The sequence below is a fragment of the Oryza glaberrima genome, chromosome 7, assembly GCF_000147395.1.
Source record: "Oryza glaberrima chromosome 7, OglaRS2, whole genome shotgun sequence".
NCBI classification, from domain to species: domain Eukaryota; kingdom Viridiplantae; phylum Streptophyta; class Magnoliopsida; order Poales; family Poaceae; genus Oryza; species Oryza glaberrima.
In genome coordinates this window covers 18,642,583-18,670,211 of record NC_068332.1, presented here as the reverse complement: position 1 = coordinate 18,670,211, position 27,629 = coordinate 18,642,583, and the positions used below count along the sequence as shown (strand labels likewise).

At 44.2% G+C, this 27,629-nt stretch overlaps 4 protein-coding genes and 1 pseudogene across 5 annotated transcripts; 2 read left to right on the top strand and 3 right to left on the bottom strand.

Moving 5' to 3' along the window:
* Positions 1–631: 631 nt before the first annotated feature.
* LOC127778865 (thylakoid lumenal 15.0 kDa protein 2, chloroplastic) lies at positions 632–5,729 on the bottom strand. Of its 2 annotated transcripts, XR_008018579.1 has the most exons (7): positions 5,370–5,729; positions 4,016–4,119; positions 3,159–3,249; positions 2,326–2,394; positions 1,618–1,727; positions 995–1,153; positions 632–897 (listed from the first exon to the last, which is right to left on the bottom strand). XR_008018579.1 is itself a non-coding variant. In XM_052305506.1 (6 exons), exons 1-6 carry the CDS (start codon positions 5,650–5,652, stop codon positions 1,061–1,063), a joined length of 750 nt encoding a protein of 249 aa, XP_052161466.1. In that variant the 5' UTR covers positions 5,653–5,728; the 3' UTR covers positions 904–1,060. The 2 variants fall into 2 exon arrangements, 1 of the variants encoding a protein (XP_052161466.1); XM_052305506.1 differs by lacking the exon at positions 632–897 and having other exon boundaries at positions 904–1,153; positions 5,370–5,728.
* Positions 5,730–8,966: 3,237 nt separating this feature from the next.
* On the bottom strand, positions 8,967–10,862 carry LOC127779955 (aspartic proteinase nepenthesin-1-like). Its single transcript, XM_052306886.1, has one exon. It carries the CDS (start codon positions 10,539–10,541, stop codon positions 9,156–9,158), a length of 1,386 nt encoding a protein of 461 aa, XP_052162846.1. The 5' UTR covers positions 10,542–10,862; the 3' UTR covers positions 8,967–9,155.
* A 5,897-nt stretch (positions 10,863–16,759) lies between these two features.
* On the top strand, positions 16,760–18,423 carry LOC127780579 (aspartic proteinase nepenthesin-1-like; annotated as a pseudogene).
* A 397-nt stretch (positions 18,424–18,820) lies between these two features.
* Positions 18,821–21,391, bottom strand: LOC127780276 (aspartic proteinase nepenthesin-1-like). Its single transcript, XM_052307196.1, has 5 exons — positions 21,017–21,391; positions 20,761–20,951; positions 20,508–20,624; positions 19,253–19,468; positions 18,821–19,004 (listed from the first exon to the last, which is right to left on the bottom strand). Exons 1-5 carry the CDS (start codon positions 21,389–21,391, stop codon positions 18,821–18,823), a joined length of 1,083 nt encoding a protein of 360 aa, XP_052163156.1.
* A 4,327-nt stretch (positions 21,392–25,718) lies between these two features.
* On the top strand, positions 25,719–27,293 carry LOC127780429 (aspartic proteinase nepenthesin-2-like). The gene has a single exon (XM_052307335.1). It carries the CDS (start codon positions 25,768–25,770, stop codon positions 27,118–27,120), a length of 1,353 nt encoding a protein of 450 aa, XP_052163295.1. The 5' UTR covers positions 25,719–25,767; the 3' UTR covers positions 27,121–27,293.
* Positions 27,294–27,629: the final 336 nt, after the last annotated feature.

Genomic DNA, 27,629 nt, shown 5'->3' with positions numbered 1-27,629 from the left:
GAGGACTTCGAGCAGCGGGAGTCGTCATCGTTGTCGCCGTGGCGCCGCTTCACCCCTCTGCTCTGCCCCACTCCACCTCTTTGCTCCGTCCGCCGCCGCTCCGCCCGCCTGTCACCTCCTCCAGCCGCCACCCGCCTCGCTTCGCCCCCGCTCCGGCCGCCGCCCGCCTGCTTCGCCCCTCAGGTTCCACACCGCTCTGCCTCCGTCCTTCTGCTCTGCCGCAGCTCCGCTCCACCGTCGCCGCTCCTGCCGCCGCCCATGCCGCTTCGCCAGCTGGAGAGAGAAGAGGGTAGTGAGGATGACGTGTCGGTCCACATGGGCCCACCATTTTTTATTATTTGTGTGTGCGACTGGCATGTGGGTCCCACCGGTTTTATTATTTTTTGTGGATCTAATTGCCACGTAAGCACCACATCAATGACACGTTGGACAAAGACCTAGTAAAAATTAGCCACATAGGCGCCACATTAGCCAAAACAGGACACAATACTGCCGAGGGGCCTTATTTAAACGGTTTCATAAGTTGGGGGACCCGTCATACCCGGTTTTGCGATGAAGGGTCGAAAATCGGTTTGGACAACAAATAGAGGGACCCAAAGTGAACTTATTCCAGATTAAAAAGGGTTAATAGTTTATTTGGTCTTAAGGGGCTGTTCAGATTGTAGCCAAAATAAATATTAACAAATTTTATCAATGAAAATATTTTGGTAAGTTGGCAATATTACCAAAATTTTGGCACGATTCTTATATATTTACCAAAGTTTGGCAAAAAAAATAAATGTATACATATCTTTGAAAACTTTACTAAAAAAGGATGTTATGGTTTAAAATGACATCAATCTGAACAGTCCCTAAACCTCGAAGTAGTTCGCATCTATAAACAAGAGTGACTTCATCCTTGCAAAAAAAAAAAAGGAAAAACAGAATTAGTCAAAATGATGAGATTTGTGTGTACAACTGAAAAAAGAAACCTGAATGGTCCTTGGCCTCGTACTATTTACTATAGCTCTTGGACTTTTTTTCGCTTCTATACATATGTTGCGCTTGCTTGTCTTCACATCTACAGAACCTCAGAGCAGTTATTTGCCCCAGTGGGCTCTCTCAGACAGCGTGATACGGCCATCACAGCAGCTTCAATTGATGCATCCTCCCCCTGTTCCATGTTTCAAGAAGGCAATGGTGTGGACAACATATAAAAGGTTCCTACAGTATATAGAAACTAGAAGAGAGTTTCTAAGCAGGGACTGGCATGGTTATCCACAATTTCACAGGGCAAAACATAAATTTTTTGGTTATTTCCTCACAAAAAAACAAAACTTGAGCTTACTATTTTTGCTAACAATTTACATTGTTGTTCAAAATATTGAGACATTGAAACCAGCTTAGACAAGGAAGGAAAATCTGAAGCACGAAAAGAGAGAACCTGATCAGTCGGAGGAATTTTGTTATTTGAAAGGTAACTGTAGGATAGTTTCTATTGGATGGTTTTAAAAGTTTGTGCTGTTTCCATTGCTAATGATCATATGTTAGTACTATTCTAATTGTAGAATGAGGACAAAAAATCATCATTATGAGTAATTTTGTTGTTAACTGCTAGATTGAATAACAAAATGTTACCTTTTCTTTCCAGAAGAACATGTTTCCGTACTTCCCTGAAACACGACTCCAAAAGCTCCGAGGAATGTCTAAATCAACTAATGCACCAACATTGAAATTTATAATGTTTCCTGCCAAAACAAAGACATCATTGTGCTGCTAATAAGCATGAGTGCATGACAAGTGATCAAATTTCAAAAGTTCTGTAATATAAACAATGGTACTTTGGGTGTGCAAAGTTTTGCTGCTCAGTTATGAGGTGTTAACATCCAAGAAATGCAGAAGTTGGTAAAACTTGGGATCATTTTTAGGGAATGAACACTTGGGATCACGAGGCCAGCAAGAACAACTCAATGTCTTATGGATCCAGATCACATGATAGGTATCATGCTCTACCTAGCATGTACACTTGGGTACCATGATTAAACAGTATCATTTGTTCGCATGATAAGAAGAGCCAGGCAAGAAATGGTAAGGACATCAACTGCATGGACTAGCAAGCTCATTGATCATCAGCCATCACTGAGAATATCTTAACAACAAGCTTCATCCCAGCATGGCTCGGTCTTTCCTAATTTCCATAGTCCTAAAACTTTCGCCCTTAATTCAGAGAGTTAGATTCCTTCTTTTTCCTATTTAAATAATACCCAAACATTATACTCATCAAGCGTGCGATGCAAAAAAAAATAAAGATATGGAGAACTGTTTTTTCAACCAAAAGTATCTTACCGAAGGTGGGATCGGCGACAAACACAATGGTCTGATCATCAACTTGCCAAAAATCTTTGATAGCCAACCCTGGAAAAAGATTGCCCATAAAGCAAGTAAATCAACTTTATACAAATATCAACATGATAGTACGAACCAGTGGATCCTGCTCTAAATAGCAGAGGATTACAAAGCTATGTGCCAATAGATTATCGCAATCAAGTTGGCAATCAATTCATAAGTTAGTTGTACATCCTTTGCTAAGAGAGAAATAATTGTTAAAAGAAATTATCACAGTATACAAGAGACTTCTAAAAAGGGCATAAGATTGTTGAGGAACGAGTTCAGATCATAGCACATCAGCAATAATTAATCGGCTGATCCAGTGAGTTAAATTACCAATTTTTTTTCTTTTGCAAGGAGTTAATTACCAGGCTCAACTCATAAAGCAGACCTAAAGAGACAAGCTGAGCTGTTGCAACTTTTGCCTATAGATACACCCCATGACAATGAACTTAGCTGTTGCAACTTGCAATGTGACCGAAAGTACACTGTAGTACATAAACCAGGCTCAGTTGTCCAAAAATAGATTCCATTTTTGGCTTTAGAATCATCATTTAAAAATAGGTTTGGTTATTGATTTTGTAATGAACAAACGATATATTAGAAAAATTTATACTGTCAATTCCATGTGGCTGGTTGAGACTTGAGATACTCTATAGATAGAAAATTGGTCAAAATTGGCAAAGTCCAATTGTTGCCACACAATGTTACCATGTATCTATAAATATATTTATAATTAAATAACACAAACAAAGGATAACTATATGTAATATAACAGAGGCAAAAAGCACCTGGTGTATCAGGATAATTTTGTGCAAGAACTCTCAACTTGTATCCTGTATCTTTCTCAAGATCTTCTATCTCTTGACGCAGACGGTTTTCCTAAGAACAAAATCAGGTTCAATACATAGCTCCTAGCTATTATAATCTAGATTATAACCACCAAAACAAAGAGTACAAAGACAAATAGTGCATTTTGAAATACAACTCAATGTGATCTAGTGATCCAAAAGACAATTATTTCTACTTCTACCCCCATGGAAGTCAGTACAGAATGCTGATAAAGAGTGCATGGCAATAGAAAATATGGCATTTAAATCAAAATCCAAATGCCTATACTAAAATAGAACAATCGTATCCATATATACACCTATCTTCCACATTTATGAGACGTCAGAGTTCTACAAGAAGAAGGCAACACTTTTTTCCACCGTAAAGGATCTGAAATTAGGGCCAAATATGTTGCTTTTGAATGCAACTATTGTGTTTCTGCAGTGAAGGGATGTCAACCATTGACAGCAGAATTTCCCTAACCAAGTTACAACAGAAAATTATCCTATTCATGATTTGTTACATGAGATTCAGGCATTCAGCAAGCTTAATTCCAAGTCTGCAGGGCAGAACTCTTTTTATTCCTATTGACACTAAAGCACTTAATACAGCTGAGATACCATGAAGTTATGGTTAAATAGATGTGATTAGGTATCGTCTTTCTGCTTTATCTTCTCAGAGTTTAAGCAGCTCTCTATCTGTACGGATGAGAAACATGTGCATGTTCTGATCTGCATCTCAGTGTTTCTAATGGACACTAAATTTTGTAACTAGTTCTGAAAAACTACATCTCATAGAATATGTTGTTTGAATTTACCTGACCTGGGGAGAGAAAACCAGCAACATCAATGACGGTGGTGAATTCCTTGGGAAGCAATTCGGGTTTGTTGACCCCAGTCTTTGCATTAACTATACCAACAACTGCATGTGCGAGATTCTGCATGAGATTTTTCCATTGACAGCCTTTTTACTTAACAAAAAATACAAAAAAAACTATATATTTCAGAGAACTCTATGTGTGCCATTGCAAATACATGTAATGGTCAAAATGCCACTTTAATACCAAAAAATTCAAAGTGACCAAACAACATAAACCTCAAACAGAAAAGAGAAATGAATTGGGTGTCTGACTAAGGAACATACAGAATGTTCTGTCTGGCTGTTACAAGCAGCCAATGCATTGCCAGCGTGAAGGTACAACACCACAGCTTGACAAGCTGCTGTGGCTAGTGACCGAATCACTGCAGTAAATAAATTAATCCTGGATATATTTGGCAAGAGATTCATTTGCATAAGCTGTTAAATGGTTTACCCAGACTCTGTGTAGGCCTATAGTGTAGACTTTATTATGTAGTAACCCATTTATCCACTAAATGCGGAAGTTGTAGCTGAATATCCACATAGGAAGAAACAATAGGGGGATAAATAATCAATAGAAATATCAGAGTAGAATTTTAATACAGAAATATCTTTCGAGTGGCACTAATTGGCCAAATTTTTGGAATGCCATTTATCCACATGACCAAACCAAATCTTTTTGCCCGCATTTATCCCTCATGAATATGCATTAGTAATAAAAGTTACACAAGGTACCAGTTTTCTGAAACGAAGTAGTAGCACTGAACTGAGGGAATTTTGTGGTGTCTTTGAAATAACATATATATGATTGCCCATTTTCATATTTTACTACATGGACAGCATATATACAATTGCCCATTCTCATATTTTACTACATGGACTATGCAGTAGCAAAACAAATAAAAAGCAACGTATACATTTGGATTTTTTTTCCATTAAAAAAAGCACCTTGAGTTCCATTTCTTGTGCTACAGTATGCTGTATTGCTGTTAGTGGTAGTCTGGTAGATTCAGTTTCATAGCTTTATCCATTCATATTACAAAGTGATCACTCCACTCTTGAATATCATATTGCAACTGGAAAACCACCAGTCCAGACTTCTAATAAAAAAGAAAGTCACATCTGTTCGTTTGAGCAACAATTATACCGCGATTCTCCACACCCAATCCTTTATTTATTCAATGGTGGATCATTGCTTCTTTTCTTTTCGAACAAGCCGTACAGTTTTTTTCTTGTTCTTATTTTTATTTTTATTTTGCAGATGCAGTTCCCTTCAGTTCCTGAAAAACAAAGACGAAGGCCAAGAAACTTACAGCAAGTGAAGGATAAGGCGACGGCAAGCGCGCTGGAAACCGCCGCCTTCCATGGCACCGCTCTTCCGAGGTCACCGTCCCAAGAAGCAGCAGCATCCCTGCCGCCGCCGGCGGCGGCGGCGGCGGCGGGCGGTGGAGTCCGACAAGCGGAGCAGCGGCCGCCGAGGGAAGAAGCAAATACTGGTCTTGGACGAGCAGATAATGGCGACGACGCAAACGCGGCTGCTCCGGGAGGTGTTATCCGAAGGGCGTGGCAAGGAAGGAGAACCATGTTCGTCGCCATAGAACGGCGGAGAAGGGGGGAGTGGCTGCGCGCGGGGATGACGAGGCGGGTTTACTGCTATAGGACCTAAATTGGACGGTTTTGTATAGTTTATGGGTGAAAATTTTTAGTATTGAAGATAATGGATGTCAAATTAACTCGGTGTAAAGTTGAGGGACAGCAGGTGAAGTTATTCCTCAAACCTTCGACTTGCACACGATGTGGGCTGGGCCGGATGGCTAGCGCCATTGTGCTTTCGAAGGATGGCCCGTTTACTCGTTCCTCTCTGGGCTGTCAGTTTCTTTTTCGCCTCCCCTATATATGGATCTCTCCGCCTCTACTCCGCTGTTGGATTGGAACAGTCGCTCTCAGGCTAGTCGCCGTCGGTTCCAATCCAATAACCACGCCGTTCCGGTCGCGCTGCACCGCCGTCCGCCGCCCGGCGCCCGCGGTTAGCCTAGGGTCAGTTTCGGACAGCGGCCAGCCCGTCCGGCACTATCATGGTGAGTGTTGTGAAACTGAAAGGTTTTTTTTTTCTGTTCCAATTTCAAGTTCGGAAGCCACGATCTCACAATTGAAAATCTCCTTTATTAATCTCATCAACAAGATCACAACATTTGATCTCACTGATTTTCTCGATTTCTTCCCTGCCTTCCCCGGCGCCAATATATGAAATTTGATTTCCGCATTTTCCCCTTTCACCATTTTCAACTCTAGACGTTGCCCTACAAAGATAAATTGCTGAGATACATCATACATGTAGATTAACTCTAGTTCTACCCAGATTTTGCTCCCGTTTCCTCCGCCGTGCCGTACGAGAGGGGCATCCTCTCCGACGAGATATTGTGTTATGGACTATTAATTCCTTGTTTGTTGCTGTGTGATAATATTCGGCTACCATGTCCCTTTTAGATTCTTTGTTCTTCATTGTTCATAGCCAGATACTTTCGTCTAGTATTTATTATGGCTAGTCAATTGAATCAGTTCAGAAGTAACAATTAATTTGTTGATCAGTAGCACAAATAATAACATATACATTTTTTAAGATAACGAGAAAAAATTCATTAAAAATGAATTACACGTAACCTCTACATCAACCAGGGATGCCTAGAAAAGAAAAATAATAACCCTAATACAGACATGAACATTTCGTGTCTTATAGTAACTCACCCAAGTACAACCAAGACAATAACACAAAAAAATAATATACTCCCTCCATCTCAAAATACGTTGATTCACAGAGTTCAAAATTTGTTTGGAAAGTTGTATTCCTAAACTCTTACCTATCCCTCAGTATACAAATCAAGAAATTTTATCCCTTCAATACCTCTTGCCTATCCACCAACCATCTCCGATTAACGAGGGACTTAGTCATTTTCCCTCCTTACTAAAATCTTCTTGGGATGAGGAATTATTTTATTTTGGGACACCGGGAGTAGACCTAAGCCTAGTTAATTGTTTTAGATATGGTATTTGATCAGGTTTATAAATTACACTTTCACAATACTATATTTGGCGTTAGGCCAAACAATCTGTCTAAGTTGTATGCTTAGCCGTTAAATACTGATGCTGGTAATAAATACTTGACGTTTAGAGGTCAAAATTGTGAAACTTTGGCCATCAGTTTTATATTAAAATATGTTTATGATATTGTGATTAGTACTTTTCGAGACAAATCTATGCACATTATTATTTTTATTTAAAACTAAGCATTTGAAAAATTATCTATGGTTAAAGTATATTTTCAATATTGACAAATCTTTCCTACACGTTAAATATTTATGACAAGAGGGAGTATTAAGGATGATGCAGTTATGTTTCATATAAAATTCATAAAATATTGGTAATATGATAAGTTCTCCTTAAAACCTCTCATTTTTATAGAACAGAGATTGTAGTTTGGACAGGATGTACTGCATATTAGCATTCACCTGTTAATTAATCATTGCAACCCTGACGCATATATATGGTTTGTTTAATCTTTATTTTATTCATGACTATCTGTAGACTAAATACTTTTAACTGTAGGAAAACATGTTCGACTTCAACAGCGAAGACTTTGATGAGCTTGCTCTTGATGGAAGCAATTACTTGGAATGGGCTATTGAGGCTCAAATCCATTTAGGCATGAAAGGTCTCTGTACGGCACTTATCTCTAATTCAGAGTGTACCGAGACCCAAAAAAGGGAGGCATTGGCTTTTCTTTGGCGCCATTTAAACAAAGGATTTCGGACTGGTTATCGTGCTGAAAGAGATCCATTTGTTCTATGGCAATCCCTGAAGGATCGATTTGAAGAGGAGCAGAAGGCCAGGGTCCTATATCAAGCTCAGAATGACTGGTTGAACTTGCGTTTCCATGACTACAAGCTTGTGTCTGAATATGACTCAGCTCTCCATCTCATAATCTCTCGATTCAAAATTTGTGGTAGAGAAATCACGCAGGAGTTAATTGAGAAGACATTATCTACATTTCACCCCATTAACCTTCAGTTACATCGGCAGTACAGGGCTGCAAGATATGAGAAGTACTATGACCTGCTATGGACATTAAGAGAGGCTGAAGCTCACAAGCTGTTGCTCATGAAAGGTCAGTATAATGACCGACCAACCGGTGCATCGACGAGTAGGACGAACTGGTTACGAGCCAGAGGTCAAGGGCAAGGTGGAAAACGACGGCGAAGAGGAAAGTACAATGGAAGAAAATAAATCACATTTGTGGTTGTAGCTCAACAAAGGATGCTGACAGATGAGGTCATTGAGGACACCAAACGTGGATAACATATTTGCCTGAACTTTCTATGGTGGTTTTGGTGATGCGTACTGACGAGGTCATGAAAAATGTCAATTATCCGCATTTGTTATTTTTAGATATATGCTAGTATGTCATTGTCCGGACTTTGTCATATATAGATACTTCCTGTGTTCTGGTTAAGTTACATCTTACATGTATTCTTTAGTGAAATTGTTAAGTGAAAATTGAGTGGGTATTAAGTTAGATTTTAGTAAAGTCCCTTTTACTTATAGCTAATTTTATTTCCGTTTTTTCACAGTTTTTTCATTACTTTCAACTTAGTTCTATCATGCTCACAAACTCACCGTCCAGATGTACTCTCTGAATTACGGGTTAACTATTTTCAGCGTATGTTGTTTGGTTTTGCTCCCATTTAAACATCACAATCTCATTGAAATTTCCAGGATGCCTTACAGCATTGCCGTGTTCGCAAGTCCTAGTCACAATTAATAGTGGCTTAGACTACCCTGGAAAATCTGTTTCCACCTGGTCAAATGCAAATTATCAATTCCTACGAAACATTATTGTGAATTCTAAGCTGAATCTTTCCTGTTTTAGTTCCATACAACAATTTTTTAAGAATCTTTTTACACAAATTTGTACTGATCAAGATCCTCAAGAAACGAGGTAGAAACTATACAAAAATAACTAGAAACATATACTACTAATAAACACGCACTAAAAAAAAATGTACACGTGTCACATGAATCGATCTGTACAAACTCCCGTAGGATCAGAGCGTGCTGCACTTTGCCGGAGCAAACGACAGCGTCTCCTTCTGGACGTCGTAGAGTATGTGCAGGTTTTGCTGCTGGTAGTTCCCGAGCGTGCTGAGCTCACCGTCGGTCTGGCTCCGCATCGCCAGGCACCACATGCCGCCGTCGAGGATCATGTAGTTCTCCACCGGGAGCACCATGTCCGCGCCGCCGCCGAAGTGGAGCGTCATGCTCGGCAGCGTCGCCGGCGGCGATGTCGTCGCCGACGACGACGACGGCAGCGCGAAGCATAGGTCGAGACCCGTGGCGTTCGACCCGTCCGTCACCGGCAGCTTCACCAGGGAACGCACCGCGGCGCGGACTCTCTTGTACGCCGCGTCGACCAGCGACGTGATCGTCGTGCCGGAGTCGATGATGAGCCCGCCGGTGCCGTCGGCCCGGAGCGCGAACGCGCCGGGAGGGATGGGCAGCGCCGCCGCGCCGACGGATATCCCGGTGAGGTTGAGGTAGTAGTACGTGCTCATCGGTGGCTTGGACGGGCTCGGGACGAACGGCGTCGACCGGACGCCGGTGCCGTTGAGCGCCGCCGCCGCCGCCGGACCGAGGAGGAGCGTGCTCTTGCTCTTGGTGTCCTGGAACGGCGTCAGGCAGTAGGAGAACATGCCGGCGGCGAGCTGGGAGACGAGCGACAGGCCGCCCCTGCCCAGGCCGACGAGCCCCGCCGAGCCGTTCCAGTCGTCGCTGCTGGCGTTGCTGCACCCGAAGGCAATGCCGGGGACGCGCACCTGGTCGGCCGGCGACGAGCCGAACGTGAACGTCTCCGAGCCCTGCAGGCCGGACGTCCACCCGGTGCCGTACGTCTGGTTGTACCTGCACGCGCACCCCGGCGGCGGGGTCGCGCCGGCCAGCCTCGCCTCGGCGGCGCACAGGTTCAGCGCGCTGCCGCACGGGAGCACGCGGAACGTCGGCGAGCTCGACGGGTTGTACAGCGGGCTCGGCTGCTTGAAGCACCGCTTCCCGCACGGCGCGCACTGCGTCCAGACGAGGTCGCTGCCGGTGTCGGCGATGGCCGGGTACGGCAGCGGCGGCGTGCCGATGGCCAGCGTCATGATGTACTCCCCGCCGTTGGGCAGGTCCTTCCTCGTCGGCGCGGACACCGTGCCCGCCGGAGACGACGACGACGACGACGACGACGCGAGCTCCCGCCCGAACCGCGCGCGCCGGTGCATGTCGCGGCGCAGGGCGTCGCGCACGAACTGGGACGCCGTGACGCCGGGCTCGGAGTGGATGCGCGTCAGCCCGACGCGGACGCCGCCGGCCGCCGCATCGACGACGGCGATCGCCGTCGCACACACCAACACAACGATCACACGTAGCGACGCCGCCATTTGCACACTCATCATCAAATGTCGAACACTATCGACAAGACAAGATGCAAGAACTTGGCGTCAAATAATCGCACTACTTATACAACATCTCTCGCGTTAATTCGTTGTGTTCGTGGCGTGCTGAAACGTGCAACATTTTTGGCGCATGATACTTGGTCAAGCACGCCATCTTGTGCCCTAGTCTAATCCGAGTCCTCCATGGGCAGGTTCAGGTTGCCTCTCCTGCCGAGAAACAGCATAGTGCACAGTTGCACCTGTGATTATAGCAACCCTAGAAGCAATTAATCAAGAGGATGATGCTGAAGATTAGGGGGCTAAATTATTGAGGGAAAGTCATTAGGTGTAGAATTAGTTCGGCGTGCAGGCAATAAGCGTTCAAACTCGCATTCTAAAGACGAGACCTTGTGGTCGTTGGATGATGATTGTTAGCCTATTAGGACATCTCTTTCGCAGCCGTTGTGGTCCAAAATTAGGTAAAAAAAAGTAAGATGAATTTGATTGACTTAATCCAAAGTATCCAGAACACGAAACTGAGAACATCGCCGCGTTTTTAAAGAGAATCGTGGCTGCGACGACCGCTGATGCAAGTACTAGATCATCGTTTAGTTCACCGACCAGAAATTTAATTAATTAATTAATTATTAGCAGAGAAGAAGTCGAGTTAAATTCGTTCACAGATTGATGATAATTGAGTCGTCTGTCGTCACATCGATTGAACTGATTAACTGCTTCTTCTAAAGTGTTCTGTCAAATAATGAAACTTTAGTAATTAAGAAATTAGAGATATGTAGAGAAGTTACGGAGAAACACGGGCTCGTGGCAAGTGAATGTCTAGCCACATTTTGTTGATGACGACATGATGATTATGATTGACAAACAATAGCTTAGATATTGCAACCACTTAATTCATTCTTGTTCAACTACTATATACGTGTACTTTGTAGGTGCCTTGTTGGATTGAATGTAGAAGGTGAGAACAAGGTACAAGGGAAATGTGATTTATCTCTCGCTCAATAAAAAGTTTTAGAAAAGGGAAATGTGATGGATATTTTTTTTTTTGAAATTAAACATGTACCCATGCTTTTATACTCACTCCAGTTAATAGTATTTAACGTTGAGAGTACTAACTAATCTTCTCTAACGTAAAATACTCCCTCCATTTACAAAAGTTACACTTATTATTACTTTTGTCATCAAGACCAAGGAAAAATTAAATCATCTTGAATGTTAGAAAATCAATGAGTAAATGCAAGCATGCAACCAACGAGTATTTAGATGACTCATTGGGTTCTAATCAAACATTTAATTTATCTCTCTATTTAAGTTTTGAATATATAAAGACTATAAATAGGAACAACTTATTTGGAAAAATTTAGACGTGAAATATATGTAGATGGAGGGAGTATTATTGACTAGAGAGAGTAGTAGTCAACAATAGTAATCGTGTTCTTTTACCCCAATATTTGGATGTAGAGGTATGAACCTTACTCAACATAAAAAACCTACTAGAATACTTTTTACTACCTTTTAGTTTCATAGAAATTGAACAAACCATCGTTCTACTTTCGATCATAAATTAATATTTAACGGTTTAGGGCAAAACGTTGTCAAACTTTTGTAATTTTGGCAATTATAATAAATTTATAAATTCTAATAAGTCTTACGGTATTATTATAACTAGTTGGGTGGCCCGTGCAATTGCGCGGCTAGCACCCAAACAAAATCATATATTTTTTTAGTATGATTTTACTCAAAATTTATTAAATAGCTATCTCATTATCTTAAGACTTTGAAAGACCAAATCTTATCATCCTTGTGTTTCTAATTATATAGTTTTTAAAAGTCACACCAGTTGCTACCCATTATATCATCTCCTTCTTTATTTGCTTGCTTGATCTACCACCATTTCTATTTATTCTCCTTGGAACCTTTAAAAATTAGATCTTATAGTATTTAGAGTTTATTGTCATGTTTGATTTCGTTTTTATAATTTCTAGATGTCCCATTAAACGTTGCCATTATACTCCTTTACGGCCCGTCCATTGCTCTTCTCTTAATTGTCATTGAGATTTTAAAAATCGAACATAATTATCGTTTGGGTTCATTTTTACTTTTTAGAAGTCCCGCCAAATCGTCAGCAGCTTTGCCATTGTACTCCTTTACGACTCACCCGCTGCCTCCCTTGTTTATTGTCATTGAGATTTTAAAATCGAACATGATTATCATTGTTTTTTACTTTTTAGAAGTTTCGAACCTTTAAAAATTGGACCTTTTAGTTTTTAGAGTTTATTGTTTTGTTGGGTTTCTTTTCTATAATTTTTAGAAGTCCCGTCAAACGATGCCACTATGCTCCTCTATGGCCCATCCGCCGCCTACTCTTTATTGTCATTGTAATTCTAAAAATCGAACATAATTATCGTTGGAATTTATTTTTTATTTTCTAGAAGCCCCGTCAACCGTCGGTGGCTCTGCAATTATACTCCTATACACCCTGCCCGCTGCTTCTCCTTTTTATTGTTATTGAAATGGTATAACAGTGAATCTCGATAAAAGGTATTCCCTCCATTTCATATTATAAGACATCTTTTCATATAGAAGTTAATTCATTTACATATATATAAATATGAGCAATGCTAGAAAGTCTTATAGTATAAAATAGAGGAAGTAGTTCAGATTTATTGTCCTATGAGAGGCCACATCCCCTCCTAGGTTGAGTTTTTTTTGAGGGAGTAAAAAGTAAATAGCTGAACAATGAAAGATTTTGAATAAGCCCCTAACAATTCATACTACGGGAGGCTAGAATAGCCACGCCATCATTATTTTGTGACCGTTGGATCCATCATCGCTGGTTTAGATGTCACCTGAAACTCTAATCCCCAATCCGGCAGTCCCACCCATCCTCGTCTTCTTCCTGTCCCCGCTTCCGCCACCTCCTCCGTTCCCGCCGGCTCGCCGCCGCCGCAGCCTCCTATCCTCCCTAGTCCATCACCGCGCCTCCTTCTCCACCTCCTCCTCCGGTTGGAATGAGCTAAAAATGAGTACATGATGGAGGGAGTACTTTTTATTTAGTAATTTTGCAGAAGCTAAAATTATTTATTTAATATTGTTGAAGTATATTTTAAACAAACATAACAGTAGGAATGAAAATGGATCGAATACGGTCGGAAACTAGCTCTATCATATTTGTTTTCATATTTTTTCTCGGAATCGAAATCGGAATCAGAAACCCGGATACGAAAACGGAATCAAATATTGTCGAATACAGATATGGAGCGAATACAAATCGAAACGAATACGGTGACGAATAATTATCGAAATATCAAGACCCCTCAAAGTAAGCTTCTTAAATCGAGGAAGAGATGTAGCCATTAGTTTTAAAAAACAAAACATCAACATTTTCAAATTTTATCTCTATTTGCAAGGGTAAGGGGGAGATAGAAAATGTTGTGTTTATTTTCTATACAAATTTATGTTATCCTGAAACAAATAAATTAATTGTATCACTGAAATTTTCGCAGGCACATTGAAATTTTTGAAAATTGGTTGAATATTTTAAATTTTGGGTTGAACATTTCAATTGGAGTTGAGAATTTCGAAATTGAATTAAACATTCTAGAATTTGAGTTGAATTTTTTAAAGATGGGTTGAGAGTTTTGAATTCAAACTGAAACTTTTCAATTTTTGAATTAAAAGTTTTTTAAAGAGTAAATTGTATCTACGGTTTATCAACTTGGCAGGTGGGTGCAAATTGGTACAATAATTTGAGAAATGAGCGTTCTAGTGCAACAACTTGGCAGGTATGTACAATTTAGTATAAAAACTTCATAAGTGATCGTATAAATGCAACAATTTGCAAGGTTGCTACGATTTTGATACAATAAATTAAAAAGTTATGCGACAACTTAATTATTTGGAGTACTTTTTTTTATAAATTCAATTTTTAAATATTTATTTTGAATTTATACGATCACTTAACTAATAACAAAAAGTCAATTAAACTGGATGTAGAAATTATTATATTTTGGTTGATATTTGATAAGGTAATTGGATGTAAATTGTACTACAATATGCAGTATAATTCTTAAAGATTAAATTCAATATTATAAGGTAATATCCGTATGATTACTATGTAATGGCATATTAACATCGTGAAAAAAACTCACCTACCATATGCTTAGCCAAGTTGATATACCAAAATTCAATTGCACCGACTGTACAACAACTTGATAGGTTTGTGCGATATAATGCAAGAACTTGAGAATTGAATGTCTGAGTGCAACAACTTGACAAGTGGGTGCGTTCTAGTACAAGTTGTTGCACTCAGACGTTCAATTCTCAAGTTCTTGCATTGTATCACACCCACCTGTCAAGTTGTTGTACAGTCGGTGCAATTTACTCTTTTTAAAATTTTCAGAATTGAATTTAAAGTTTTTGAAAATTCGAGTGGTTATTTTTGAGAATTGAATTTTTCCATTTGTTTGTATGTTGATTGTTATTCCTTGGTTCTTTTTCATATGGTTTGTTTTGTTCCACCTAAGTAAAGAAAAGAAAAACATGTTTTTGCATAAGAATCCGATGGAAATATCGGATAGTATTTGACCATTATATGATTCCGAGGGATATCACCTATATCATATTCGTTTTCATTTCCGAATTTGAAAATTTCCAGATATATCCAATAGAAACTATCCGAATCCGAAAAAAAGGTCCGGTCGGACGGAAACTATCCGAATCACTTGACTCCCAATATAAGAGTTATCTATTTTTCACAAATTCTAATACAATGATTACTCTAAAAATAACCTTATTTTGGGACACCTGGTTTTGCTGACATGGCAATTTGACATGATCCACTCGTGCTGAGTAGACACTGATGTGGCAAAAATGAAAGTGGGCCCCACATGTCATCCTTAATCTCCACCTTATCTCTTCCCCTTATCTCTCTCCCTCCTCCCCTCTTCTCTCCCCTGCTAGTGGTCTCTCCTCCCTCGACAAGGTTATGGTGGTGGCGGCGTTGCACTCGGGGCACGCGAAGAGGTGGCGTGGGGCCGTCGGCTGGGGCCGCGGCAACGATGAGCCAACGACGGTCGACGACTTGGGCCGGCGAGGAGGCGACACCGACAAGGGCGGTGAGGAGGCGATGTCAGTGGCTAGGCGGCGGAGCGGAGCAGGGGCGGCGCCGGGTGAGCACGGCGACTAGTGGTCGACATGCGGAGCAGCTGAGATCCGAGGCGCATGCGCGGGAGGCGGCGCGCAAGATCATGCACGACAACACCGAGTGCGCGCGCGTGCTTGGTGAGGAAGAAGCCGACGAGGGTGCGCCACGCTCCGAGCGCCACCGTGCCGGCATCACACGCTCGGCGTCACGAGGGACACCGCCGCCCAAAACAAGCTCGTAGAGTACAGCGACACGGCGGTGGAGAAGGTCGCAAGAGGCTACCTGACGCGGCTCTGCCCTTCCTGCTCCGCCTATCCGCCGAGCCACGTCGACCGCGGAGGAGGCCCACTAGGTGCTGCACGACGCACATTCGCCAAGCGACTGTGGGAGAGGGGGAGAGGAGGCTAGCCGAAGTGGGGGGAGATGAGGTTGGCGGGAGAGGGGGGGTGAGGATGCAGCGGGCGCCGACAGGAGAGGGGGAAAGAGGCGGTTGCCGCCGCCGCCACTCTCGCCCGCTGCCCGTCGCCAGCTGTCGCCGCCACTCGGCTAAAGAGAGGAGAAGATAAGAGAAGAGAAGAGAATAAAAAAAAGAGAAAAGAGAAGTTTTTCCTTGTCACTTACATGTGGGCTCCACACACTTTTTTTAATTTTTTTGTTGACTAGATGCCACTTCAGCGAAAGGAAGAAGATGATGCTGACATGTGAGCCCCACATTTTCCTTTTCACTTACATGTGGACCCCATATATTTTTTCTGACTAGGATGCCACGCTAGCGAAACCAGGTATCTATACTGTCACGAGACCTTTTTTTTTTATAGCTTTACACAATTATGAGGTACATATTTCTGGTATTGTAGTTACGGGACCTCAAATAGACTCGGCGTACAATCGAGGGACGTCAGGTGAACTTATTCAGGTTCGACGCACCACGCATCAAACCATATCTGCATCGACGTGCGGCGCACACCGCCGCGACTACCATTTCGACTGACAGATCACCCACCGGACTACAATCCATGAACGTGCCACTCCGGATTCAACTAGTATTCAAAGCCTCACTGCGATGAAACAAGCTAATTATAGTACGATATTATGATTGATCATCAAACGCAATGTGGACAGAAAACGCAACAAATCACACCGTCTTCGTGGCTTCGTGCTCTGTTCTTGACTCCAACGGCGGCGTTTCTGGTATGGATTCTCCTCTTGTTACCGTACGTTGCCATTTCGTCCACGGCGAACCATGGCGTTCGTCTTGAGCTCACGCGCGCCGACGACCGCGGCGGCTATGCGGGGGCTGAGCGCGTCCGCCGCGCCGCCGACCGGAGCCACCGCCGTGTGAACGGCCTCCTCGGTGCGGTTGAGGAGCCGTCGTCAACGGCGAGGCTGGGGAGCGACGGTGCAGGTGCCACGGCGGCCGTGCACGCCAGCACGGCAACGTACCTCGTCGACATCGCCATCGGGACGCCGCCGCTCCCGCTCACCGCGGTGCTCGACACGGGCAGCGACCTCATCTGGACGCAGTGCGACGCGCCGTGCCGGAGGTGCTTCCCGCAGCCGGCGCCGCTGTACGCGCCGGCCAGGTCCGCGACGTACGCCAACGTGTCGTGCCGCTCGCCGACGTGCCAGGCGCTCCAGAGCCCGTGGTCCCGCTGCTCGCCGCCCGACACGGGCTGCGCGTACTACTTCTCCTACGGCGACGGCACCTCCACCGACGGCGTCGTCGCCACCGAGACGTTCACGCTCGGCTCGGACACCGCCGTGCGCGGCGTCGCCTTCGGGTGCGGGACGGAGAACCTCGGCAGCACGGACAACTCCTCCGGCCTGGTCGGCATGGGGAGAGGCCCACTGTCGCTGGTGTCTCAGCTCGGCGTCACCAGGTTCTCCTACTGCTTCACGCCCTTCAACGCCACCGCAGCGAGCCCGCTCTTCCTCGGCTCGTCGGCGCGCCTCTCGTCCGCCGCCAAGACCACGCCGTTCGTGCCGAGCCCGAGCGGCGGCGCGCGGAGGCGGAGCTCCTACTACTACCTCTCCCTGGAAGGGATCACCGTCGGCGACACCCTCCTCCCGATCGACCCAGCCGTGTTCATCGACTCCGGCACGACGTTCACCGCGCTGGAGGAGCGCGCGCTCGTGGCGCTGGCGCGCGCGCTCGCGGCGCGCACCTCGGCCTCAGCCTCTGCTTCGCCGCGGCGGCCCCGGAGGCCGTGGAGGTGCCGCGGCTGGTGCTCCACTTCGACGCCGCCGACATGGAGCTGCGGCGGGAGAGCTACGTGGTGGAGGACCGGAGCGCCGGCGTGGCGTGCCTCGGGATGGTGAGCGCGCGGGGGATGTCGGTGCTGGGCAGCATGCAGCAGCAGAGCACGCACATCCTGTACGACCTCGAGCGAGGCGTCCTATCGTTCGAACCTGCCAAATGCGGCGAGCTTTAGGATTCGAACGACGATCAAATTAAATTGCGGCCGAGATATATGACCATATGTACATAACTTGAATTTTCTATCAGTTGCTTTTGCATTTGTTCTATGGAGGTGTTTTTCGTTCCCAAGGCGACATCCACTCGTTTCTTGCATGTCCAGAAACACACTTTCCCCTTGTTCTCTTGCATATGCTTGGTTGATTATGCGTGTGCTTGATGGTGTGTTCTGTGTTCATGTTCTTCAAAGAAGTCCGATGTTCATCTGACTTCTGAAATGCTAAATAATTTCAGCTGAATGCAGCTCAATCACTGCAGCTAATCTGAAATCCAAACTGAACATACTTATATTTACACGTGCGTGTCTAATACACGGACTGTACGTTATTCTCCACAACCATATCTACAAGAATACATAGTGACATATGAAAAGGTCATGATCAGCCGAACAACAACAAATGTATGTAACTCGAAATTCTAGCTAGCCAAGAGAAGTACGATCAACAACACAATAGCTGTGTTTAGTTCAACGCAAAGTTAGAATTTTGGTTGAAATTAGAGATGATGTGACTGAAAAGTTATGTGTGTATGACAGGTTAATGTGATGGAAAAGGACTGAAATTTAGATCCAAACTACACAGCCAATATGTACGTATGGAAATACGCAATAGAGATCAACTCCATTAATCAGTACATGCGTCTCGGTCTCGATCAGATGATTCAGATCTTGCTGCAATCCGCGGGCTGCACGGACATCACGGAGTTCTTGAGGTCGTACTCGTACAGCACGTGGAAGTCCATCTGCATGTAGTTCCCGATGCGCGAGCCGGTTCTCGACTTGCCGATCATCAGGCACAGCACGTCGCCGCCGCCGCTCTGCTTACCGGTGTAGGCGAAGTACTCCCTCCATTTTAAAATATTTGACACCGTTAATTTTTAATTTTTAATACGTGTTTGACCATTCGTCTTATTTTAAAAATTTAAGTAATTATTAATTCTTTTCATATCATTTGATTCATTATTAAATATACTTTCATGTACACATATAGTTTTACATATTTCACAATTTTTTTTAATAAAACGAATGGTCAAATATATGCTAAAAAGTCAACGGTGTCAAACATTTTGAAATGGAGGGAGTAATTACCAAACGGCAACTCTATGTCCATGCCGTCGAAGCGCATCGTCATCGTGGGCACGGTGACGACATTCTTGCTCGCGTTGACGAGGAAGCACAGGAGGCTGCTCCCATTGACAGCCTCGTACGTCCTAGACATCCGCGCCTTGAACGCCTCCACGACGGCGGTGTAGGCCGGCTCGACCAGCAGGGTCGCCGGCGCGCCGATCTGGAAGGCGACGCCGCGCGTCCTGGCCGGTGTTTGGGTTGAACGCGAACGTATCGTTGGGAATAACGAGGCGTGTCCCGTCGACGGAGATGCCGAGCAGGTTGACGTAGTAATTGGCGTTGTAGGGTAGGAGAGGGGTGGATGAAACGCCATTCCCATCCATGCTGGCCGTGGACCCGAACAGCACAGGGCTGGCAACGTTAGGGTTCGACTAGGGATGGCAATTTTGCCCATGGGTCCGGGTATTCGTGGATACCCGATCCAATGGGCACAGGCGTGGGTGTGATTTTTTATCCGTGAGCACGCCCGTCCGAAACCCGTAAATATCGTGGGCAATAGCCGGGTTTCATTTTTTGCCTGTGGGTAACCCATGCCCGACCCGATACATATGTATTACTTCCTCCGTTTCATAATGTAAGTCATTCTAGCATTTCTCATATTTATATTGATGTTAATGAATTTAGAAATATATATCTATCTAGATTCATTAACATCAATATGTGGGAAATGCTAGAATGACTTATATTGTGAAAAGGAGGAAGTAGCTAATTTCGACTTATCTCTTAATTCTTATACCCCTTTCTCTTGCAGGGACGGAGCTAGAACGAAATAGAGAGAGGTGCCACTCACTTGCTTTACTCTACTTTAGACTGATATAAGTGCTTAAATTTGGATTGAGGGGGGGTGCATATATGGTGAAAATAGATGAACTATAGCTAAAAATTTTTTCTTAACCGGGTTCTTGGGCACCCCCCTCTCCTACCTAGCTCCGCCTCTGTTCTCTTGGTTCATTTGTGATACTAACTAATAATAAGTTGTGATGTAATTCAAATTATTGTTGATAACTGATAATTTGGTAAATTGTTGATTTTATTTTTCTTTGTTAAATTATGTATCTTTCGAGTTACTATTCATGTGAGATCCACTGGATACCCGCCGGGTATATCTGTGTCCGTCGGGTATGGGTACGGGCACAAAGTTTTGCCCGCTAACCCTAGTGGGCAGGGTTTGGACGGACGATGACGGGTATGGGTTCGGGCATGGTTTTGCTCTATCCGTGCCTGACCCGACCCGCTGCCATCCCTAGCTTCGACGCGAGGCAGTAGGAGAAGCGGTCCAAGCCCAGCTGGCCCACCAGCGACAGTTTGCTTCTGCCCAGCCCAACTACACCTGTGTTCCTGTTTAATTTGATATGAAAAAAAGAAGAGCCCACTTATACCACTTAATTAATCCATCGCCCTTATATATTCTTAATTTCTTATTACTGTTTGTGAAGCTTGAGAGGGAAATCTATTCGTGAGTACGTTTACGTACCCGTCAAACAAATCATTGCGGTAGACCGTGTTGGTGCACCCGAAAGTGAAGCTGTGCACGGTAGCTGCATCGTTGCTGCCGAACTCGATGGTCTCGGTGCCCAGTATCCCTTGGACGTAGTTGCGGTCGGTGTCGGTGGCGCCGTACACGTACCGGTACCCGCACTCGGTGTCGCTGCACGTCGTGCGGACCTGCTCCGGAGAACCTCGCAGGTCTGGCTCCCGCACGCCAGCGGCGAGAAGCTGCTCGAATTCGCCCGGTCGTACAGCCGCGCCCCCGCCGGCGGCGCGGCGTTGTTGCAGCCGCTGCATGGGGTGCACTCCACCCAGCACAGATCGCTGATGCCGAAAAGGGCCTGGACGGTCACCGGCGGCGTGCCGACGGCGAGCTCCATAACGTAGTAGAGATCAGCGATACCCTTGATATGGGTGCTGCTGGCTGCCGTGGCCTCGGACAACGACAGCCGCCGCCGGTCGGAGAGAGGATGGTCGTGGAGGGTAGCCGCCTTCTTTTGGAGTAGAGAACCTCGAAACCCATCAGGTCGTGTGGCGCCGCCGGCTAGCAGCAGGGGATCAGCTAGGACGATCAGGAGGAGAGCTGACAAGACAAGGACGAGTACTGCGCTTCCCATTAAGGTGACGGCGGGTATTGATCAGGCGAGCTTAATTAATTAGGAGTGTAATATGCTAGCTCTTCCGTTGTTAGAATCCCCTGACAAAATATACATGCATGATATATTTATAAGCAGGAAAAGAGAGCACGCACCTAATTCCACCTGATTGAGTCACAATCACTGACTGATGTACGAGGCTTTAATTTCATGCATGCCTCCCCACTTGGAAATTAGAAAAACAATAATAATTGTGTGGTGATCTTTACTGATGCAAGCTAGATAACATTTTCATGCACAAAGTCAGAACTATAGCGGTTCTCAGAATCCATAACTATGGGCTGATCAGAAGCGTACATGCGAAGGTTTGTGGATGAAAACGGTGGACTGATATGTGCTCTGCAATTTATTACTCTCCTCCGTCGATCAAATTACTCTCTATGATTTATCCTAAGTCAAACATCCATTAAATTTAGAATCCATGTAGTCTAATAACACGTGGATTATATATTATATATGAAAATATTTCCTAACATTCTGGTAAAAAAAAGACATTTAATATATAAGTTTTGATTTATCAAACTTTTATTTAGAATAACAACAATCGATAATTTCTCATTTAAAAATGCTTAGTTGAAAACAAATGGTGCAAATAGATTGATATAGAAAAGTACTTATATATGCTAATATAGAATTGATGGTCAGAATTCAATAACTTTGACCAAATATTGTCCAAATGTCAAATTCCATTGACATGCTAAAAATATAGAGAACCTGGAGATTAAATCTCTAGCCTCTGTAAAATCATATCGGAAGTGCAGCAGTCATGTGTAAATAATATTCGTGGAAAGTAAGATTTAAACATTTACAGCTAGAAAAAACATTTTCGCCGACGTTGGCAAATCATTTTCACACGCGGACATACACTATCGAGGGAAAACCCCGCCAACGAAAACTAGAACTGGGGAGGAGTTGGCCAGCCGTCTGCGAAGATCGGTTATCGCAGGCAGACCACATAACGGGAGCTTGCGAAAACCGATCTTCACAGGCGGGCGCCTTAGGTGCGCCGCCTGCAATAATCGCAGGCGGGCGGCTTATGTGCTCCACCTGCGAAGATCGGTTTTCGCAGGCGTCCGTTATGTGGTCCGCCTGCGAAAATTGCACTATAAAGTTATCTTCCTCCCCAAGCCCTGTTCATTTTATCCGGTGTTTCTCTCTCCTAAAGCAACTAAAATATAGTGGGAAGGTTTTGAACTTCAAACCTTGGGGGGGGGGGGGGGTTGTACGGTGGTTAGATCTACTCCTTTTCACTCTAGGTATGTATTTTTTTAAGTTTTTAGACCTCAATTTGTGATGGATCTATGCATGCAAAACTGTGAAAGAAAAGCTCCATGGCCTGGTTTAGATTCAAACTTTGAACCCCCAAAAACGTCACATCGAACTTTTTTACACACACAAACTTCCAACTTTTCCGTCACATTGTTCCAATTTCAATCAAAATTCCAATTTTGGCGTGGAACTAAAAACACCCCATGTTTTTTTATTTACTTTCTTTTGATATGTTGGTGTTAAATATATGTGCAATACTTGATGCATCTTGTTGTAGTGGTTTAAAGTGCTAATATAAATTCCCATTTTTTATTTTTCTATCACATCCACCTCCTAGATCTAGATCTAGATGATATGGGAGAGAGAAGAAAATTTTTTATGTCTATTTATTTGGTCCATTAAAAAATTAATTGTATTATGTTTAATATGCTGATGATATGATTTTGTTAGAATTTCCTATTATATTAATTTTCTGTCTCTATATACCAAATTGAAATAAACTTTGTTTTTGATAAATTTATAAATTACATTCCCTTAGTTATGAATAGTGCTCTGTTATATTTAGTGAACCCTAGAAATTTGGTATGAATAATGCAAATATTTGTTGTTCATTTTTTTAGAGATATGGACATGCGGCAATGGATGTATCATTCGCCGAGGTATTTGGCTCCATATAAGGATGAAATGTCTAAATTTATTGGTATTGCGAAGACACACGTTGAACACAACAATATGAGGAAGATACATTGTCCATGTGGTGATTGTAAGAATGAAATAGCCTGGGAAGATGCTTCTAAAGTAATAGAGCACTTAGTAACTCGTGGATTTATGGAAAGGTACGAAATATGGACATGTCATGGCGAACAACAAGTGGATGGGCCTGAAAAAGTTGTTCCGACAGAAGTTGAAGACATGGTGTACGGAAATGGTTGTGGTGAGGACAAAATTGATCTAGAGGAAATGTTACGTCATGCAGAACCTGAGGTGCTGATTGGGTCGGCTAGAGGTTTAAATAACTTTGAAACTTTACAGAAGGCAGCTAAGGAAGTTTTGTACGATGAGTTAAAGGGCTGTGACAGTGAGTTCTCAACACTACGGTCAGTTCTTTAACTTATGAGGTTAAAGGCGAGACATGGATGGTCTGATAGTAGTTTCGACAGTCTACTTGAACTTCTGAAGAGAATGCTTCCGAGGCCTAACTCATTACCATCCAACACGTATCAAGAGAAGAAACTCATTTGTCCCCTTTCACTTGGTGTGGAAAAGATTTATGCGTGCGTTAATCACTGCATACTGTACAGGAAAGAACACGCTTCTTTGGATGAATGTCCAACATGCAGTGTTAGACGGTATAAATCAAATAGCAATACTTGCCTATAAGTGTCTGACACATTTGAGGGAACTAAGAGAAAAATCTCGTAGCTTGTGATGTGGTACCTTCCTGTCAAAGACCACATTAAACGGATATACTCAAATCCGCGAGATGCGGGACTAATGCGCTGGCATCAAGAAGGACGCAAGAAAGATGGGATGCTTCGACACCCGACAGATGCTCGTCAGTGGATAAACTTTGATGCTCAGTACAGAAAGTTTACTAAAGACCCACGGAATATTAGGTTTGCCCTGAGTACTAATGGAGTTAATCCTTTTGGAGACATGAGCAACTCACATAGTACTTGGCCTGTGCTTCTCACCATGTATAAATGTATAATCTTCCTACCTGGCTTTGTCAAAAGCGAAAATACGTATTACTTTGTATCCTGATATAGGGACCCCGATAGCCTGCTATTGATATTGACATATTTCTTGAACCATTATTGGAAGATATGGCAGATTTATGGAAAGAGGGGTTGAAAGTGTGGGCCGAGTACTTAAGAGAATACTTCACAGTGAAGGCCATCATCTTCATGACCATTAACGATTATCCAGCCATGTTTTTAGTTTCAGGGCAAATTAAAGGTAAAACAGGATGCGTGATATACTTGAATGGAACGTATTATAGGTATCTCCTGGGTTCCAACAAGCTTGTGTACATGCGGCACCGCCGGTTCCTATGCACAAATCACAAGTACCACAAGATGAAGTTGGAATTCGATGGCACTGAAGAGAGTGATCCTTCACCAAAACCTACATCTAGGGAAAAAGTGTGAAATGACAGAGAAAATAGTTTGCAAATTTGGAAAAGTGACTAAAAAACCTTCAAAGGGGACAAAACGCAAGAAACCTGACAAGACTAAGAAACTAGAAGATAGTAAGAAGTCAGATGATAAACTCTCTCCCCCATTCATGAAGCATTCCATTTTCTTTAACTACCTCTCGTACTGAAAATATCTGGAGGTTCGGCATGCCATAGATGTCATGTATCTAGAAAAGAATGCGTTTTGTCCAAGCGTCCACACCTGGACGCTCTAGCTAGCAGCGTCCTTCCTATTTTTTTAAATACCGCTACTGATTTACTCGTTATTTAATTTCAGAATAATTAATTATTACAATAAAAAATAGGGATACAAACGATAGAATTTGCAATTGAACAATAAAAAAAGAGATCGAAATCATGCAAAAATATGGCAACACTATTTAGCAAAACTGATTGTATATACCCTCTACACCTATCTTAGTTTTTTTTTGGAAAAATAGGAGATATATTACTCACTGAAAGCGATGTGAAATAAAATTACAACTGTCATCCGGCCAAAACGCGGTTAAAGATTCGCTTCTGCCTTTATTCACTAAAAAATGGCTAATACTATTTTGATCTCGATGAACTTTCGTGAGTATAGTCTCCTTTAGTCGAATTGATCTATGTCTAGATGAACCCGTCAAAGAAGAAAAAACAGAAAGAAGGAAAACTACGCATGGAACGAGTCTGTCTTTTTTTCAATGTAGAACATTAAAGCGATTCTTAATAGCAATTTGCGAAGTTTAAATACGCAACTAGGCCGGATCATCTATGAATTGTTTTCTTGCTATGAGTTGTTGAAATGGTGTTTATAAGATCAACGAATGCTCATCGAATCAACACTGCAAGATTCAACGAAAAAGGAGATCGAGATATATACATTCGAAACATGGCATCCACAGCTGCTATACTAGCCCTCATCCTCCTCCTCCTCCCGCCGATAGCTCTCGCCGCCGGCGACCTAAATGGCTTCCGCGCGACCCTTACTCGCATCCACCAGCTCTCGCCGGGCAAGCATTCGGAAGCGGTGCGCCGCGACGGCCACCGCCTCGCATTCCTCTCCTACGCCGCCACCGCCGCAGCCGGCAAGGCTACCACCACCGGCACCAACTCGTCGGCGGCGAACGTCCAGGCGCAGCTCGAGAACGGCGCGGGAGCGTACAACATGAACATCTCCCTCGGCACGCCGCCGCTCGACTTCTCGGTCATCGTCGACACCGGCAGCGACCTCATCTGGGCGCAGTGCGCCCCGTGCACCAGGTGCTTCCCTCGGCCCACGCCGGCGCCGGTTCTGCAGCCGGCGAGGTCGTCCACCTTCTCCAGGCTCCCGTGCAACGGCTCCTTCTGCCAGTACCTACCGACCTCCTTCCGGCCGCGGACGTGCAACGCCACGGCCGGCTGCGCCTACAACTACACCTACGGCAGCGGCTACACCGCCGGTTACCTCGCCACCGAGACGCTCACAGTTGGGGACGGCACGTTCCCGAAGGTTGCGTTCGGGTGCAGCACGGAGAACGGCGTGGACAACTCGTCGGGCCTCGTCGGCCTCGGCCGCGGCCCGCTGTCCCTCGTGTCGCAGCTCACCGTCGGCCGCTTCTCCTACTGCCTCCGCTCCGACATGGCCGACGGCGGCGCGAGCCCGATACTGTTCGGCTCCCTTGCCAAGCTGACCGAAGGGAGCAGCGTCCAGTCCACGCCGCTCCTCAAGAACCCTTACCTGCAACGCTCCACGCACTACTACGTCAACCTCACCGGCATCGCCGTCGACTCGACGGAGCTCCCGGTGACGGGCAGCACGTTCGGGTTCACGCAGACCGGCCTCGGCGGCGGCACGATCGTCGACTCCGGCACGACGTACACCTACCTCGCCAAGGACGGCTACGCGATGGTGAAGCAGGCCTTCCTGTCGCAGATGGCTAACGCGACGACGACGGCGAGCGGCGCGCCCTACAACCTGGACCTGTGCTTCAAGGTCAGCGGCGGCAAGGCCGTGCGCGTGCCGAGGCTGGCGCTGCGGTTCGCCGGGGGAGCGAAGTACGACGTGCCGGTGCAGAACTACTTCGCTGGAGTTGAGGCGGACTCGCAGGGCCGCGTGACCGTGGCGTGCCTCCTGGTGCTCCCGGCGACGGACGACCTGTCGATCTCCATCATTGGCAACCTGATGCAGATGGACATGCACCTGCTCTACGATATCGACGGTGGGATGTTCTCCTTCGCGCCCGCGGATTGCGCCAAACTGTGATCTCGACCGTCCGTTAGCTAGCTGCAGTGATAATAATAAGCGTATATAACGGCGCACATGTGCGGATGTGCCTGCCGTTTGATCTTGCTGTGCATCGACAACTTAACAAGGCTCTTTCTCCTGTTACATCATCCTCTGGAATATTATTTTTAATAATGAAAATGGTTTGTATATTTCCGTTCATCACCGGCCTCTGCTTTGGTACAGAGAAAAAGGTCTTAAAGCTAGAAAAACAAAAAAGAATACGGTGATGAGGCAAACACCCAATTTCGCTAATAAGAGATTAACTGATATAACTTTTTCAAAGTCACAAAATTTATACTCCCTCCGTTTCAGGTTATAAGGCGTTTTAACTTTGGTTAAATTCAATTGACTAAGTTTATATATAAATATAGTAATATTTGTAATACCAAATTAGTTTCATTAAATCAATAATGGAATATATTTTCATAATAAATTTGTGTTGAGTTGAAAAATATTATTATTATTTTCTATAAACTTGGTCAAAC